General features: G+C 43.9%; 1 protein-coding gene across 2 annotated transcripts in view; it reads left to right on the top strand.

Moving 5' to 3' along the window:
* RtcB (RtcB RNA ligase) overlaps positions 1 to 19,355 on the top strand; it is an 83,236-nt gene that overhangs the window by 31,094 nt on the left and 32,787 nt on the right. For both annotated transcript variants that reach the window (XM_071661874.1, XM_071661872.1), the window contains exon 7: positions 13,859 to 14,018. In XM_071661874.1, coding sequence (XP_071517975.1) covers positions 13,859 to 14,018 — 160 coding nt within the window. The remainder of the gene's footprint in view (positions 1 to 13,858; positions 14,019 to 19,355) is intronic.

Genomic DNA, 19,355 nt, shown 5'->3' with positions numbered 1-19,355 from the left:
ACCGTACGGGATGACCTACCCCGTAGTTGGCCCCACGACTTGACCTGACACCACTGATAAGGGTCCGGGTGCTGGAGGACTGGTCAACATCTGCTTCAACACAGAATTACTAAGACAAATAACTCGGTCAGGTAAGTGAGGTCCGAGCCGAGAACAACTACACAAAGACACACCATACACATATATACGAACATGTGGACACACACACGTGTTCGTAACAGGTATGTATATGTGAGTGTGTGGACATGTATGTATATACATGTGTATGTGGGCGGGTTGGGCCATTCTTTCGTCTGTTTCCTTGCGCTACCTCATTAATGCAGGAGACAGCGACACAGCAAAATGAAATAAAATGAATATATGAACTGAGAAGGTGTGACATCTTGTTAGCAGCAGATTCATAAATAAGGTCAGCACAAATTTGTACCAGGTTAAATTATCCAAATACAACTGCTAGTTCATTGTAATGACACATGAAAATCTACAACATTTAAATATCGAGTGTTACTAGAGAAACTGGTGAGACAAAATGAATAAGGAAAACTAGAAAAGGTGATAAAGGAATTTTTAACCTGAGGAATATTCAGGATGTTTTAAAACATGTAGTAGGTGGTAGGTAGGCAGCCAATGACCAGGAAGGTATATTACCAGTACTACCTACCTGGGTATAGGCAGCCAATGACCAGGAAGGTATATTACCAGTACTACCTACCTGGGTATAGGCAGCCAATGACCAGGGAGGTATATTACCAGTACTACCTACCTGGGTATAGGCAGCCAATGACCAGGGAGGTATGTTACCAGTACTACCTACCTGGGTATAGGCAGCCAATGACCAGGAAGGTATATTACCAGTACTACCTACCTGGGTATAGGCAGCCAATGACCAGGAAGGTATATTACCAGTACTACCTACCTGGGTATAGGCAGCCAATGACCAGGGAGGTATGTTACCAGTACTACCTACCTGGGTATAGGCAGCCAATGACCAGGAAGGTATATTACCAGTACTACCTACCTGGGTATAGGCAACCAATGACCAGGGAGGTATGTTACCAGTACTACCTACCTGGGTATAGGCAGCCAATGACCAGGAAGGTATATTACCAGTACTACCTACCTGGGTATAGGCAACCAATGACCAGGGAGGTATGTTACCAGTACTACCTACCTGGGTATAGGCAGCCAATGACCAGGGAGGTATATTACCAGTACTACCTACCTGGGTATAGGCAGCCAATGACCAGGGAGGTATGTTACCAGTACTACCTACCTGGGTATAGGCAGCCAATGACCAGGGAGGTATGTTACCAGTACTACCTACCTGGGTATAGGCAACCAATGACCAGGGAGGTATGTTACCAGTACTACCTACCTGGGTATAGGCAACCAATGACCAGGGAGGTATGTTACCAGTACTACCTACCTGGGTATAGGCAACCAATGACCAGGGAGGTATGTTACCAGTACTACCTACCTGGGTATAGGCAACCAATGACCAGGGAGGTATGTTACCAGTACTACCTACCTGGGTATAGGCAACCAATGACCAGGGAGGTATGTTACCAGTACTACCTACCTGGGTATAGGCAGCCAATGACCAGGGAGGTATATTACCAGTACTACCTACCTGGGTATAGGCAACCAATGACCAGGGAGGTATGTTACCAGTACTACCTACCTGGGTATAGGCAGCCAATGACCAGGGAGGTATATTACCAGTACTACCTACCTGGGTATAGGCAGCCAATGACCAGGGAGGTATATTACCAGTACTACCTACCTGGGTATAGGCAGCCAATGACCAGGGAGGTATGTTACCAGTACTACCTACCTGGGTATAGGCAGCCAATGACCAGGGAGGTATGTTACCAGTACTACCTACCTGGGTATAGGCAGCCAATGACCAGGGAGGTATATTACCAGTACTACCTACCTGGGTATAGGCAGCCAATGACCAGGGAGGTATGTTACCAGTACTACCTACCTGGGTATAGGCAGCCAATGACCAGGGAGGTATATTACCAGTACTACCTACCTGGGTATAGGCAGCCAATGACCAGGGAGGTATGTTACCAGTACTACCTACCTGGGTATAGGCAGCCAATGACCAGGGAGGTATGTTACCAGTACTACCTACCTGGGTATAGGCAGCCAATGACCAGGGAGGTATATTACCAGTACTACCTACCTGGGTATAGGCAGCCAATGACCAGGGAGGTATGTTACCAGTACTACCTACCTGGGTATAGGCAGCCAATGACCAGGGAGGTATGTTACCAGTACTACCTACCTGGGTATAGGCAACCAATGACCAGGGAGGTATGTTACCAGTACTACCTACCTGGGTATAGGCAGCCAATGACCAGGGAGGTATGTTACCAGTACTACCTACCTGGGTATAGGCAACCAATGACCAGGGAGGTATGTTACCAGTACTACCTACCTGGGTATAGGCAGCCAATGACCAGGGAGGTATGTTACCAGTACTACCTACCTGGGTATAGGCAGCCAATGACCAGGGAGGTATGTTACCAGTACTACCTACCTGGGTATAGGCAGCCAATGACCAGGGAGGTATGTTACCAGTACTACCTACCTGGGTATAGGCAACCAATGACCAGGGAGGTATGTTACCAGTACTACCTACCTGGGTATAGGCAGCCAATGACCAGGGAGGTATGTTACCAGTACTACCTACCTGGGTATAGGCAGCCAATGACCAGGGAGGTATGTTACCAGTACTACCTACCTGGGTATAGGCAGCCAATGACCAGGGAGGTATGTTACCAGTACTACCTACCTGGGTATAGGCAGCCAATGACCAGGGAGGTATGTTACCAGTACTACCTACCTGGGTATAGGCAGCCAATGACCAGGGAGGTATGTTACCAGTACTACCTACCTGGGTATAGGCAGCCAATGACCAGGGAGGTATGTTACCAGTACTACCTACCTGGGTATAGGCAGCCAATGACCAGGGAGGTATGTTACCAGTACTACCTACCTGGGTATAGGCAGCCAATGACCAGGGAGGTATGTTACCAGTACTACCTACCTGGGTATAGGCAGCCAATGACCAGGGAGGTATGTTACCAGTACTACCTACCTGGGTATAGGCAGCCAATGACCAGGGAGGTATGTTACCAGTACTACCTACCTGGGTATAGGCAGCCAATGACCAGGGAGGTATGTTACCAGTACTACCTACCTGGGTATAGGCAAGCCAATGACCAGGGAGGTATGTTACCAGTACTACCTACCTGGGTATAGGCAGCCAATGACCAGGGAGGTATGTTACCAGTACTACCTACCTGGGTATAGGCAGCCAATGACCAGGGAGGTATGTTACCAGTACTACCTACCTGGGTATAGGCAGCCAATGACCAGGGAGGTATGTTACCAGTACTACCTACCTGGGTATAGGCAGCCAATGACCAGGGAGGTATGTTACCAGTACTACCTACCTGGGTATAGGCAGCCAATGACCAGGGAGGTATGTTACCAGTACTACCTACCTGGGTATAGGCAGCCAATGACCAGGGAGGTATGTTACCAGTACTACCTACCTGGGTATAGGCAGCCAATGACCAGGGAGGTATGTTACCAGTACTACCTACCTGGGTATAGGCAGCCAATGACCAGGGAGGTATGTTACCAGTACTACCTACCTGGGTATAGGCAGCCAATGACCAGGGAGGTATGTTACCAGTACTACCTACCTGGGTATAGGCAGCCAATGACCAGGGAGGTATGTTACCAGTACTACCTACCTGGGTATAGGCAGCCAATGACCAGGGAGGTATGTTACCAGTACTACCTACCTGGGTATAGGCAGCCAATGACCAGGGAGGTATGTTACCAGTACTACCTACCTGGGTATAGGCAGCCAATGACCAGGGAGGTATGTTACCAGTACTACCTACCTGGGTATAGGCAGCCAATGACCAGGGAGGTATGTTACCAGTACTACCTACCTGGGTATAGGCAGCCAATGACCAGGGAGGTATGTTACCAGTACTACCTACCTGGGTATAGGCAGCCAATGACCAGGGAGGTATGTTACCAGTACTACCTACCTGGGTATAGGCAACCAATGACCAGGGAGGTATGTTACCAGTACTACCTACCTGGGTATAGGCAACCAATGACCAGGGAGGTATGTTACCAGTACTACCTACCTGGGTATAGGCAACCAATGACCAGGGAGGTATGTTACCAGTACTACCTACCTGGGTATAGGCAGCCAATGACCAGGGAGGTATGTTACCAGTACTACCTACCTGGGTATAGGCAGCCAATGACCAGGGAGGTATGTTACCAGTACTACCTACCTGGGTATAGGCAACCAATGACCAGGGAGGTATGTTACCAGTACTACCTACCTGGGTATAGGCAGCCAATGACCAGGGAGGTATGTTACCAGTACTACCTACCTGGGTATAGGCAGCCAATGACCAGGGAGGTATGTTACCAGTACTACCTACCTGGGTATAGGCAGCCAATGACCAGGGAGGTATGTTACCAGTACTACCTACCTGGGTATAGGCAACCAATGACCAGGGAGGTATGTTACCAGTACTACCTACCTGGGTATAGGCAGCCAATGACCAGGGAGGTATGTTACCAGTACTACCTACCTGGGTATAGGCAACCAATGACCAGGGAGGTATGTTACCAGTACTACCTACCTGGGTATAGGCAACCAATGACCAGGGAGGTATGTTACCAGTACTACCTACCTGGGTATAGGCAACCAATGACCAGGGAGGTATGTTACCAGTACTACCTACCTGGGTATAGGCAGCCAATGACCAGGGAGGTATGTTACCAGTACTACCTACCTGGGTATAGGCAACCAATGACCAGGGAGGTATGTTACCAGTACTACCTACCTGGGTATAGGCAGCCAATGACCAGGGAGGTATGTTACCAGTACTACCTACCTGGGTATAGGCAACCAATGACCAGGGAGGTATGTTACCAGTACTACCTACCTGGGTATAGGCAACCAATGACCAGGGAGGTATGTTACCAGTACTACCTACCTGGGTATAGGCAGCCAATGACCAGGGAGGTATGTTACCAGTACTACCTACCTGGGTTAGGCACCAATACCTACCTGGGTATAGGCAACCAATGACCAGGGAGGTATGTTACCAGTACTACCTACCTGGGTATAGGCAACCAATGACCAGGGAGGTATGTTACCAGTACTACCTACCTGGGTATAGGCAACCAATGACCAGGGAGGTATGTTACCAGTACTACCTACCTGGGTATAGGCAACCAATGACCAGGGAGGTATGTTACCAGTACTACCTACCTGGGTATAGGCAACCAATGACCAGGGAGGTATGTTACCAGTACTACCTACCTGGGTATAGGCAACCAATGACCAGGGAGGTATGTTACCAGTACTACCTACCTGGGTATAGGCAACCAATGACCAGGGAGGTATGTTACCAGTACTACCTACCTGGGTATAGGCAACCAATGACCAGGGAGGTATGTTACCAGTACTACCTACCTGGGTATAGGCAACCAATGACCAGGGAGGTATGTTACCAGTACTACCTACCTGGGTATAGGCAACCAATGACCAGGGAGGTATGTTACCAGTACTACCTACCTGGGTATAGGCAACCAATGACCAGGGAGGTATGTTACCAGTACTACCTACCTGGGTATAGGCAACCAATGACCAGGGAGGTATGTTACCAGTACTACCTACCTGGGTATAGGCAACCAATGACCAGGGAGGTATGTTACCAGTACTACCTACCTGGGTATAGGCAACCAATGACCAGGGAGGTATGTTACCAGTACTACCTACCTGGGTATAGGCAGCCAATGACCAGGGAGGTATGTTACCAGTACTACCTACCTGGGTATAGGCAACCAATGACCAGGGAGGTATGTTACCAGTACTACCTACCTGGGTATAGGCAACCAATGACCAGGGAGGTATGTTACCAGTACTACCTACCTGGGTATAGGCAACCAATGACCAGGGAGGTATGTTACCAGTACTACCTACCTGGGTATAGGCAACCAATGACCAGGGAGGTATGTTACCAGTACTACCTACCTGGGTATAGGCAACCAATGACCAGGGAGGTATGTTACCAGTACTACCTACCTGGGTATAGGCAGCCAATGACCAGGGAGGTATGTTACCAGTACTACCTACCTGGGTATAGGCAACCAATGACCAGGGAGGTATGTTACCAGTACTACCTACCTGGGTATAGGCAGCCAATGACCAGGGAGGTATGTTACCAGTACTACCTACCTGGGTATAGGCAACCAATGACCAGGGAGGTATGTTACCAGTACTACCTACCTGGGTATAGGCAACCAATGACCAGGGAGGTATGTTACCAGTACTACCTACCTGGGTATAGGCAACCAATGACCAGGGAGGTATGTTACCAGTACTACCTACCTGGGTATAGGCAACCAATGACCAGGGAGGTATGTTACCAGTACTACCTACCTGGGTATAGGCAGCCAATGACCAGGGAGGTATATTACCAGTACTACCTACCTGGGTATAGGCAGCCAATGACCAGGGAGGTATGTTACCAGTACTACCTACCTGGGTATAGGCAACCAATGACCAGGGAGGTATGTTACCAGTACTACCTACCTGGGTATAGGCAGCCAATGACCAGGGAGGTATGTTACCAGTACTACCTACCTGGGTATAGGCAACCAATGACCAGGGAGGTATGTTACCAGTACTACCTACCTGGGTATAGGCAACCAATGACCAGGGAGGTATGTTACAAGTACTACCTACCTGGGTATAGGCAACCAATGACCAGGGAGGTATGTTACCAGTACTACCTACCTGGGTATAGGCAGCCAATGACCAGGGAGGTATGTTACCAGTACTACCTACCTGGGTATAGGCAACCAATGACCAGGGAGGTATGTTACCAGTACTACCTACCTGGGTATAGGCAACCAATGACCAGGGAGGTATGTTACCAGTACTACCTACCTGGGTATAGGCAACCAATGACCAGGGAGGTATGTTACCAGTACTACCTACCTGGGTATAGGCAGCCAATGACCAGGGAGGTATGTTACCAGTACTACCTACCTGGGTATAGGCAGCCAATGACCAGGGAGGTATGTTACCAGTACTACCTACCTGGGTATAGGCAACCAATGACCAGGGAGGTATGTTACCAGTACTACCTACCTGGGTATAGGCAACCAATGACCAGGGAGGTATGTTACCAGTACTACCTACCTGGGTATAGGCAACCAATGACCAGGGAGGTATGTTACCAGTACTACCTACCTGGGTATAGGCAGCCAATGACCAGGGAGGTATGTTACCAGTACTACCTACCTGGGTATAGGCAACCAATGACCAGGGAGGTATGTTACCAGTACTACCTACCTGGGTATAGGCAACCAATGACCAGGGAGGTATGTTACCAGTACTACCTACCTGGGTATAGGCAACCAATGACCAGGGAGGTATGTTACCAGTACTACCTACCTGGGTATAGGCAACCAATGACCAGGGAGGTATGTTACCAGTACTACCTACCTGGGTATAGGCAGCCAATGACCAGGGAGGTATGTTACCAGTACTACCTACCTGGGTATAGGCAACCAATGACCAGGGAGGTATGTTACCAGTACTACCTACCTGGGTATAGGCAACCAATGACCAGGGAGGTATGTTACCAGTACTACCTACCTGGGTATAGGCAACCAATGACCAGGGAGGTATGTTACCAGTACTACCTACCTGGGTATAGGCAGCCAATGACCAGGGAGGTATGTTACCAGTACTACCTACCTGGGTATAGGCAACCAATGACCAGGGAGGTATGTTACCAGTACTACCTACCTGGGTATAGGCAGCCAATGACCAGGGATGTATGTTACCAGTACTACCTACCTGGGTATAGGCAGCCAATGACCAGGGAGGTATGTTACCAGTACTACCTACCTGGGTATAGGCAACCAATGACCAGGGAGGTATGTTACCAGTACTACCTACCTGGGTATAGGCAACCAATGACCAGGGAGGTATGTTACCAGTACTACCTACCTGGGTATAGGCAGCCAATGACCAGGGAGGTATGTTACCAGTACTACCTACCTGGGTATAGGCAACCAATGACCAGAGAGGTATGTTACCAGTACTACCTACCTGGGTATAGGCAACCAATGACCAGGGAGGTATGTTACCAGTACTACCTACCTGGGTATAGGCAACCAATGACCAGGGAGGTATGTTACCAGTACTACCTACCTGGGTATAGGCAGCCAATGACCAGGGAGGTATATTACCAGTACTACCTACCTGGGTATAGGCAGCCAATGACCAGGGAGGTATGTTACCAGTACTACCTACCTGGGTATTGGGAGTCTTAGTGACAGCTGCATATTGAGCCAACATGTCATTGCTTGTCATGTTGCACTCCTCTGACCCAGGTCGGTGTCTTCTCTCTCTCTCTCTCTCTCACTCACTCACACATGGACTACTGACATTCTGACTCAAACACTCAATCTTTCCTTGTCTTACTTGACAACACTTGATGCGCACATCCCATTCTTTGTAACTCCAGATTTTCCTGCTGGGAGCACTATGGGCTAGCCCTGACTTTTAGCAAAATGGTAGGAGCAGCAGATAGGTAGAAGTAGTAGGTAGAAGCATTATAGAAGGAGCATTAGGTAGAAGTAGTAGGTAGGAGCATTATGGAAGGAGCGTTAGGTAGAAGTAGTAGGTAGGAGCATTATGGAAGGAGCATTAAGTAGAAGTAGTAGGTAGGAGCATTATGGAAGGAACATTAGGTAGAAGTAGTAGGTAGGAGCATTATGGAAGGAGCATTAGGTAGAAGTAGTAGGTAGGAGCCTTATGGAAGGAGCATTAAGTAGAAGTAGTAGGTAGGAGCATTATGGAAGGAGCATTAAGTAGAAGTAGTAGGTAGGAGCATAATGGAAGGAGCATTAAGTAGAAGTAGTAGGTAGGAGCATAATGGAAGGAGCATTAAGTAGAAGTAGTAGGTAGGAGCATAATGGAAGGAGCATTAAGTAGAAGTAGTAGGTAGGAGCATTATGGAAGGAGCATTAAGTAGAAGTAGTAGGTAGGAGCATAATGGAAGGAGCATTAAGTAGAAGTAGTAGGTAGGAGCATAATGGAAGGAGCATTAAGTAGAAGTAGTAGGTAGGAGCATTATGGAAGGAGCATTAAGTAGAAGTAGTAGGTAGGAGCATAATGGAAGGAGCATTAAGTAGAAGTAGTAGGTAGGAGCATTATGGAAGGAGCATTAAGTAGAAGTAGTAGGTAGGAGCATAATGGAAGGAGCATTAAGTAGAAGTAGTAGGTAGGAGCATAATGGAAGGAGCATTAAGTAGAAGTAGTAGGTAGGAGCATTCAGTAGAAGTGGTCAGTAGGAGCCTCCACAAACACGGGACTAGGGTTGCCCTCTGCCAGTGGCTTGTTAAGGATGAGGCATTAAAGGATAAGAAGCGGCACTGGAATTCACAGGTTATGGAGGCTGTTACCATGACCACCCACTTTAGGGAGTTCCAATTGGAACAGGCATCAGAGATATAGATAGATAGGTTGCAAATAGACATGTTTGATGAAGGCATTAGTTTTAGTGTTCTTTGTAATCCTAACCTCAGACATATGTACAGACCTAAAGGAGAATTTATTTATGCATTCTTCAGACTTCATGCAAGTAAGTAAAATAATGAGTAATGTATAAGACAAAGAAAGATTTTAAAGAAACGTAGATATAATCTAGAAATAGCGAGGAGAGAATCTAATGGAATTTGATATGGAGACATTTGAATGAATAAGCCTTGGAATGATTAACGGTATATTAGTGCCATCTCACAAAGGTTCTACAGGAAAAAATAAAGATTCAAGAAAATGGCATGACTTAGGAGTAACTATAGATTAATAACTTGACTTCAAGGAGCACATTAAGATTGTGCTTTCAAACCAGATTGGTATGATGATAACTTTCATAACAAGAGACATACAACTAATGATGAAAATGTTCAGTTTACGTATATAAGAAGGAAAATAGAATACTGAAGTCTTGTATGGTCACCAGTTAAACAGCTCAAAAAAGAAAAAATAGAATATGGAAACACTTCACAAGCAGACTTGAGGCCCCTGTGTATGTGAACTACCATGAAAGGTTGAAGGAACTTCATCCTCACAGTCTAGAATGATGTTGATATTTGTATGACAGCAAATAGAAGGCATAAGGAATGATATTTAAAATCCAAAAGCATTTCTGCTAGGGCGGTACAGAATTATTCTGTAAGGATAGTACAGAATTATCAGATTGCAAGAAATTCTTTGGAAAATACTTAAAAGATGTATATATGAAAATAGAGAGATATCGTACAAAGAATCTTGAAAGATTATTTAATGCAACAGTTGAAGAATTGAGAACCTGCATGGAGTGAGTACAGTATCCTTTCAAAGATTAGACTGACTACTGAAGTCAGTGCCTGATGAACCTCAAACTCATAATTATGGAAGAGGAGTAGTGGCTGAGAGCAACAATAAATTCAACAAGCAAGACATGGAGTGAGTGCTACATGCAAGCCCAGGCATCCTAGCATGAATGAGTGCTACATGCAACCTCAGCCATCCTAGCATGAATGAGTGCTACATGCAAGCCCAGCCATCCTAGCATGAATGAGTGCTTCATGCAACCCCAGCCATCCTAGCATGGTAATATAATTTTCCCATATCCCCAAGTGGTGCACATGAAGAACAGAAAGGAAATGAGAATCTCGGCAGGACATGAAATCAAGGGATGAAAACAAGTAGTGTGCGGTAACTAGATGTAGAGGGATCTTCTGTTTGAAAAGTATTGGTGTATTTCACAAGCCTAACAGAATGCTTGTGACAAAGGATGCAGCTTTAGATAAATGGAGAGTGTGTTGTAAAGAAATTATCATGGATGATGGTGCAAGATTTGAATAGTAGAACAGTAGGATTACAGGTCAGGTAAGTATGGCAGAAATGTGTAAGAAGGGCAAACAAGAGAAGATATCAGAAGAGCAACAGTACATGTAAATAGGGAAAACTTAGAATGCAGATAAAATGGTGAGAGGCTAAGTTGAAAGTGGGGGTGAAGCAGCTCTTGAAAGATATAAGAAGTTGGTATGGCAGCATAGAAAAGTAGTCATGTGTCTGTTGACTGGACAAAGAAAGCGACTTCTCCTTTGTATGAAGGTTTGAGGACTGAATATGTATATTACTGCAAGAATTATATATGATTTAAGTCTTCTTAGCACTGCAGTCTAGGTTTGTGGTAAGACTGTGATGGTTCATGGAAAAGGTTTAGATGAAGAAAATGTTGTTGATAATGGAAGGGATAGATCAGATTTTTGCACAGGTACGTCGTGGAAAAAGAAGAAAAATGCATGCAACATTTAAGGATTTAAAAAGGCATATATTGAATATATTACTTTGGGATATTTTAAATGTGTTACATGTGGGCATCCGAAATAAGTAAAAAACTTTTGTAATGGAAGTTGCAGTTTGTTTGAAACAAATGTTGAAGTTTCAGGGCTGTATTATGTCACCAGGTTTTTTCAGCTTCATTGGAGGGCCATTATGTAAGATAAACTACCTGTGTATCACTTTAAGATTGGATTGTTCTTTCATTGGATTCTATTTAATTCCCATTTCTTTTGTACTTTCTTTCCATAAGTTTATGCTTTTGTTTCTTTTTTTATATCACAATTTTGTTTCAGTGCCTTTGTATACATATGCACATATTTATTTTTTAGATATGTCATTGTAACACTGATATCTAATGATGTGCATAATCTATGTTGCCTTTCACCATTATCATTTTCACCTCAGACCCCATATCTGTATGTCACTCCATCTATCTGTCATCCCACCATGAAGTTTCTTCTGTGGATCCACATCTTCTGCTGCTAATTTTAAGTTTTCTACAGAGTGCATCTTTACCATCCTGTTTTGGTACCCATGCTTGGTGTTAATTCAGCCATCATTATTCTAAACTCTAGAATTCAACATTAGATTATTGTGAACTAACACCCACAGTATCTTATCATACTGCTCATCCCTCATTAACATTTCCACATCTCTCACATTATCATCTGTATCTCCTGATCCCAGATGCTTCATACCTTTTGGCTCAGAGGTCTCACTACCTCTCAGCCTTGAATCCCAAGCTCCTGTCATTATTTTCTTTTTTAAAGTTTTTCTGCAATATCCATCCTCTTCTATTGATCATTTATATATGAGACATGGCACTCATGTATCTGAATGTGCATCTTTAGTTGAAAGCACAGGCGTGCCATTCTAATCTGGGATTGTATGCACCTTTATTGGGATCTTTTGTGGATCCAGAGCCCCCAGACTCAACCCAGTAGGCATGCAGAGAGGGCAAGGATGCCGCCTCTGCCGCCTTGCCAATAAGATTCATAAATTTTTGAGACTAAATTGTTTTTATGATGACTAGAAAAAAACCAGACATTACATTTAACAAATATCACTCTTTATTAAGATGTTTCTACAAAGATTTTGGCATTTTTTTCAGTAGTTCAGTTTAAAGGGTGACACATGATATGTTCATTCATTTGAATCTTTACACCAACGCCATTTATATGATTGTAGTCAGCTAAATTTACATTCCCAAGCTAAGATGGCTTTTTAACCTGTTCAGGTTTAGGATTTTTAGATCAAAGGTTTTTCCTGTTTTTGTTTATTGTAGGTTTGGGTTCCAAGACTAGTATTTTAGCTATGTATTACAAAATTTTCAGTTGCATATATAACTTGTTAGAGAGGTGAATGCAAGAGTTTTGGAGAGAGGGGCAAGTATACAGTCTGTTGTGGATGAGAGAGCTTGCGAAGTGAGTCAGTTGTTGTCTGCTGATGATACAGTGCTTATGGCTGATTCAAGTTAGAAACTGCAGAAACTGGTGACTGAGTTTGGTAAAGTGTCTGAAAGAAGAAAGCTGAGAGTAAATGTAAATAAGAGCGAGGTTATTAGGTTCAGTAGAGTTGAGGGACAAGTTAATTAGGAGGTAAGTTTGAATGGAGAAAAAGTGGAGGAAATGAAGTGTTTTAGATATCTGAGAGTGGATTTAACAGCAGATAGAACCATGGAAGCGGAAGTGAGTCACAGGGTGGGGGAGGGGGCAAAGGTTCAGGGAGCGTTGAAGAATATGTGGAAGACGAGAAAGTTTTCTCACTGGAGAGCAAAAATGGGTATGTTTGAAGGAATACTGGTTCCAACAAAGTTATATGGTTGCGAAGAATGGGCTATAGATATGGTTGTGCCGAGGAGGGTGGATGTGTTGGAAATGAAATGTTTGAGGACAATCTGTGGTGTGAGATGGTTTGATCAAGTACGTAATGAAAGGGAGAGAGAGATGTAACATAAAGAGTGTGGTTGAGAGAGCAGAAGAGGGTGTATTGAAATGGTTTGGTCACATGGAGAGAATGAGTGAGGAAAGATTGACAAAGAGGATATATGTGTCGGAGGTGGAGGGAACGAGAAGTGGGAGACCAAATTGGAGATGGAAGGATGGAGTGAAAAAGATTTTGAGTGATTGGGGCCTGAACATGCAGGAGGGTGAAAGGCGTGCAAGGAACAGAGTGTGGCGGGTTGGTGACCAGAATGGATGAAGGCAGCATTTATGAATATGTACATATGTATATATGTTTATATACAAATTAATTGATATGACATTGAGTTGAAAAGAATCTGCATTGTGATACCGATTTGTAGTAGATTATGATTCATTTTGAATTATGAGAATTTGTTCATTTTCAGAAACAATTTACTCAGCAGTTTTTTTTCCTTGTTTTCAGTTGGGCACACTGGGAGCAGGAAATCACTATGCTGAGATTCAGGTTGTGGATGAAATTTATGATAAATGGGCTGCTAGTAAAATGGGTATAGAACAGAAAGGCCAAGTGTGTGTGATGATTCACTCTGGTTCTCGTGGTTTTGGACATCAGGTAGCTACAGGTATGTGTGATGATATTACTTTTTACTTCACTCAACCCATTTTTATCACCCCCTCACTTCCTGCTAGAACATTTTTGTATTAAGACTGTACTTTTTTCATTGTGTATTCAAGTACCCTGAGTGCCTTCTATACATCTGCGTTGCTCGTATGAAGATGGTATCCTGTAAGGGTAGGTTGCATTGAGAGGGTCCTCCACATACAATATGATGTGTCTTTAGATTATGTTTTGTAGAAACTCCATAGAGATAACTTTCAGCATTGATCATTAACAGTGCTCGTCTGAGTATATAGATTTATGCAATGTCTTTGTTCTGTGTTCTTTGTAGATAAACATGAGCACCATATAAATAATTCGGCTTATCAAAGCTTTCACAATAGTATCCAATTCCTACAACCCTCAGTATGAACTCTGCTTCCTATTTTTGGAAATCAACATCCATTGTTTGAATTCTTATAGCCTTAGCATTGGTGCAGGGCACATTTCACTCAGTTCCGGCATGTAAAGAAGGTATATCTAGAAATGGTGCTTGTAACAGTTGTCAAGTACAGTTGAAGGCTGCTTGATTAATCAGATGCATTCTATTACCCATGTATTATGGAGCAATATGAAATGCAGATTATTGAATTGCAAGCAAAAAAAATACGGATTTGTGTCAGTAATCAAGTACACACACTGTAGGTATTTCACCCATTGATTATTATTCATTAAACATATATTGTTGATAATCCACAAGTATTGTATATAATAATTTTTTTTTATACTTAATCGCTGTTTCCTGTGTCAGAGAGTTAGTGCCAGGAAACAGATGAAGAATGGCCCATCCACTCATATACATATATATATATATATATATATATATATATATATATATATATATATATATATATATATTTATTTATTATTTATTTATTATACTTTGTCGCTGTCTCCCGCGTTTGCAAGGTAGCGCAAGGAAACAGACGAAAGAAAATGGCCCAAACCCCCCCCCCCAATACACATGTATATACATACGTCCACACACGCAAATATACATACCTACACAGCTTTCCATGGTTTACCCCAGACGCTTCACATGCCTTGATTCAATCCACTGACAGCACGTCAACCCCGGTATACCACATCGCTCCAATTCACTCTATTCCTTGCCCTCCTTTCACCCTCCTGCATGTTCAGGCCCCGATCACACAAAATCTTTTTCACTCCATCTTTCCACCTCCAATTTGGTCTCCCTCTTCTCCTCGTTCCCTCCACCTCCGACACATATATCCTCTTGGTCAATCTTTCCTCACTCATTCTCTCCATGTGCCCAAACCACTTCAAAACACCCTCTTCTGCTCTCTCAACCACGCTCTTTTTATTTCCACACATCTCTCTTACCCTTACGTTACTCACTCGATCAAACCACCTCACACCACACATTGTCCTCAAACATCTCATTTCCAGCACATCCATCCTCCTGCGCACAACTCTATCCATAGCCCACGCCTCGCAACCATACAACATTGTTGGAACCACTATTCCTTCAAACATACCCATTTTTGCTTTTCGAGATAATGTTCTCGACTTCCACACATTCTTCAAGGCCCCCAGAATTTTCGCCCCCTCCCCCACCCTATGATCCACTTCCGCTTCCATGGTTCCATCCGCTGCCAGATCCACTCCCAGATATCTAAAACACTTCACTTCCTCCAGTTTTTCTCCATTCAAACTCACCTCCCAATTGACTTGACCCTCAACCCTACTGTACCTAATAACCTTGCTCTTATTCACATTTACTCTTAACTTTCTTCTTCCACACACTTTACCAAACTCAGTCACCAGCTTCTGCAGTTTCTTACATGAATCAGCCACCAGCGCTGTATCATCAGCGAACAACAACTGACTCACTTCCCAAGCTCTCTCATCCCCAACAGACTTCATACTTGCCCCTCTTTCCAAAACTCTTGCATTTACCTCCCTAACAACCCCATCCATAAACAAATTAAACAACCATGGAGACATCACACACCCCTGCCGCAAACCTACATTCACTGAGAACCAATCACTTTCCTCTCTTCCTACATGTACACATGCCTCGATAAAAACTTTTCACTGCTTCTAACAACTTTCCTCCCACACCATATATTCTTAATACCTTCCACAGAGCATCTCTATCAACTCTATCATATGCCTTCTCCAGATCCATAAATGCTACATACAAATCCATTTGCTTTTCTAAGTATTTCTCACATACATTCTTCAAAGCAAACACCTGATCCACACATCCTCTACCACTTCTGAAACCACACTGCTCTTCCCCAATCTGATGCTCTGTACATGCCTTCACCCTCTCAATCAATACCCTCCCATATAATTTACCAGGAATACTCAACAAACTTATACCTCTGTAATTTGAGCACTCACTCTTATCCCCTTTGCCTTTGTACAATGGCACTATGCACGCATTCCGCCAATCCTCAGGCACCTCACCATGAGTCATACATACATTAAATAACCTTACCAACCAGTCAACAATACAGTCACCCCTTTTTCAATAAATTCCACTGCAATACCATCCAAACCTGCTGCCTTGCCAGCTTTCATCTTCCACAAAGCTTTTACTACCTCTTCTCTGTTTACCAAATCATTTTCCCTAACCCTCTCACTTTGCACACCACTTCGACCAAAACACCCTATATCCGCCACTCTATCATCAAACACATTCAACAAACCTTCAAAATACTCACTCCATCTCCTCACATCACCACTACTTGTTATCACCTCCCCATTTGCGCCCTTCACTGAAGTTCCCATTTGCTCCCTTGTCTTATGCACTTTACTTACCTCCTTCCAGAACATCTTTTTATTCTCCCTAAAATTTAATGATACTCTCTCACCACAACTCTCATTTGTCCTCTTTTTCACCTCTTGCACCTTTCTCTTGACCTCCTGTCTCTTTTATACATCTCCCACTGAATTGCATTTTTTCCCTGCAAAAATCGTCCAAATGCCTCTCTCTTCTCTTTCACTAATAATCTTACTTCTTCATCCCACCACTCACTACCCTTTCTAATCAACCCACCTCCCATGCTTCTCATGCCACAAGCATCTTTTGCGCAATCCATCACTGATTCCGTAAATACATCCCATTCCTCCCCCACTCCCCTTACTTCCATTGTAGTCACCTTTTTCCATTCTGTACTCAGTCTCTCCTGGTACTTCCTCACACAAGTCTCCTTCCCAAGCTCACTTACTCTCACCACCCTCTTCACCCCAACATTCACTCTTCTTTTCTGAAAACCCATACAAATCTTCACCTTAGCCTCCACAAGATAATGATCAGACATCCCTCCAGTTGCACCTCTCAGCACATTAACATCCAAAAGTCTCTCTTTCGCGCGCCTGTCAATTAACACGTAATCCAATAACGCTCTCTGGCCATCTCTCCTACTTACATACGTATACTTATGTATATCTCGCTTTTTAAACCAGGTATTCCCAATCACCAGTCCTTTTACAGCACATAAATTTACAAGCTCTTCACCATTTTCATTTACAACACTGAACACCCGATGTATACCAATTATTCCCTCAACTGCCACATTACTAACCTTTGCATTCAAATCATCCATCACTATAACCCGGTCTCGTGCATCAAAACCACTAACACACTCATTCAGCTGCTCCCAAATTTAGTTTTACGTATAGGTGAATGCAAGAGTTTTGGAAAGAGGGGCAAGTATGAAGTCTGTTGTGCATGAGAGAGCTTGGGAAGTGAGTCAGTTGTTGTTCGCTGATGATACAGCGCTGGTGGCTGATTCATGTAAGAAACTGCAGAAGCTGGTGACTGAGTTTGGTAAAGTGTGTGAAAGAAGAAAGTTAAGAGTAAATGTGAATAAGAGCAAGGTTATTAGGTACAGTAGGGTTGAGGGTCAAGTCAATTGGGAGGTAAGTTTGAATGAAGAAAAACTGGAGGAAGTAAAGTGTTTTAGATATCTGGGAGTGGATCTGGCAGCGGATGGAACCATGGAAGTGGAAGTGAATCATAGGGTGGGGGAGGGGGCGAAAATCCTGGGAGCCTTGAAGAATGTGTGGAAGTCAAGAACATTATCTCGGAAACCAAAAATGGGTATGTTTGAAGGAATAGTGGTTCCAACAATGTTGTATGGTTGCGAGGCGTGGGCTATGGATAGAGTTGTGCGCAGGAGGGTGGATGTGCTGGAAATGAGATGTTTGAGGACAATGTGTGGTGTGAGGTGGTTTGATCGAGTAAGTAATGTAAGGGTAAGAGAGATGTGTGGAAATAAAAAGAGCGTGGTTGAGAGAGCAGAAGAGGGTGTTTTGAAATGGTTTGGGCACATGGAGAGAATGAGTGAGGAAAGATTGACCAAGAGGATATATGTGTCGGAGGTGGAGGGAATGAGGAGAAGTGGGAGACCAAATTTTAGGTGGAAAGATGGAGTGAAAAAGATTTTGTGTGATCGGGGCCTGAACATGCAGGAGGGTGAAAGGCGGGCAAGGAATAGAGTGAATTGGATAGATGTGGTATACCGGGGTTGACGTGATGTCAGTGGATTGAATCAGGGCATGTGAAGCATCTGGGGTAAACCATGGAAAGTTGTGTAGGGCCTGGATGTGGAAAGGGAGCTGTTGTTTCGGGCATTATTGCATGACAGCTGGAGACTGAGTGTGAACGAATGGGGCCTTTGTTGTCTTTTCCTAGTGCTACCTCGCACACATGAGGGGGGAGGGGGATGGTATTCCACGTGTGGCGAGGTGGTGATGGGAATGAATAGGGGCAGACAGTGTAAATTGTGTGCATGGGTATATAAGTATGTGTCTGTGTGTGTATATATATGTGTACATTGAGATGTATAGGTATGTATATTTGTGTGTGTGTGGGCGTGTGTGTGTGTACATTGTGTATGGGGGTGGGTTGGGCCATGTCTTTCGTCTGTTTCCTTGTGCTACCTCGCAAACGCGGGAGACAGCGACAAAGTAAAATGAATAAAAATAAATAATATATATATGATGTATATCATATATATCTATATATATATATATATATATATATATATATATATATATATATATATATATATATATGGAAGCGGAAGTGAATCATAGGTTGGGGGAGGGGGCGAAAATCTTGGGAGCCTTGAAGAATGTGTTTCATGTGAGAAACTGCAGAAGCTGGTGACTGAGTTTGGTAAAGTGTGTGAAAGAGGAAAGGTAAGAGTAAATGTGAATAAGAGCAAGGTTATTAGGTACAGTAGGTTTGAGAGTCAAGTCAATTGGGAGGTAAGTTTGAATGGAGAAAAACTGGAGGAAGTAAAGTGTTTTAGATATCTGGGAG

The sequence above is a fragment of the Panulirus ornatus genome, chromosome 5 (genome assembly GCF_036320965.1).
Source record: "Panulirus ornatus isolate Po-2019 chromosome 5, ASM3632096v1, whole genome shotgun sequence".
In the NCBI taxonomy this organism is placed as follows: Eukaryota; Metazoa; Arthropoda; class Malacostraca; order Decapoda; family Palinuridae; genus Panulirus; species Panulirus ornatus.
Note: the sequence above shows the minus strand (reverse complement) of the source record. Positions and strands in the feature narration are given on the sequence as shown.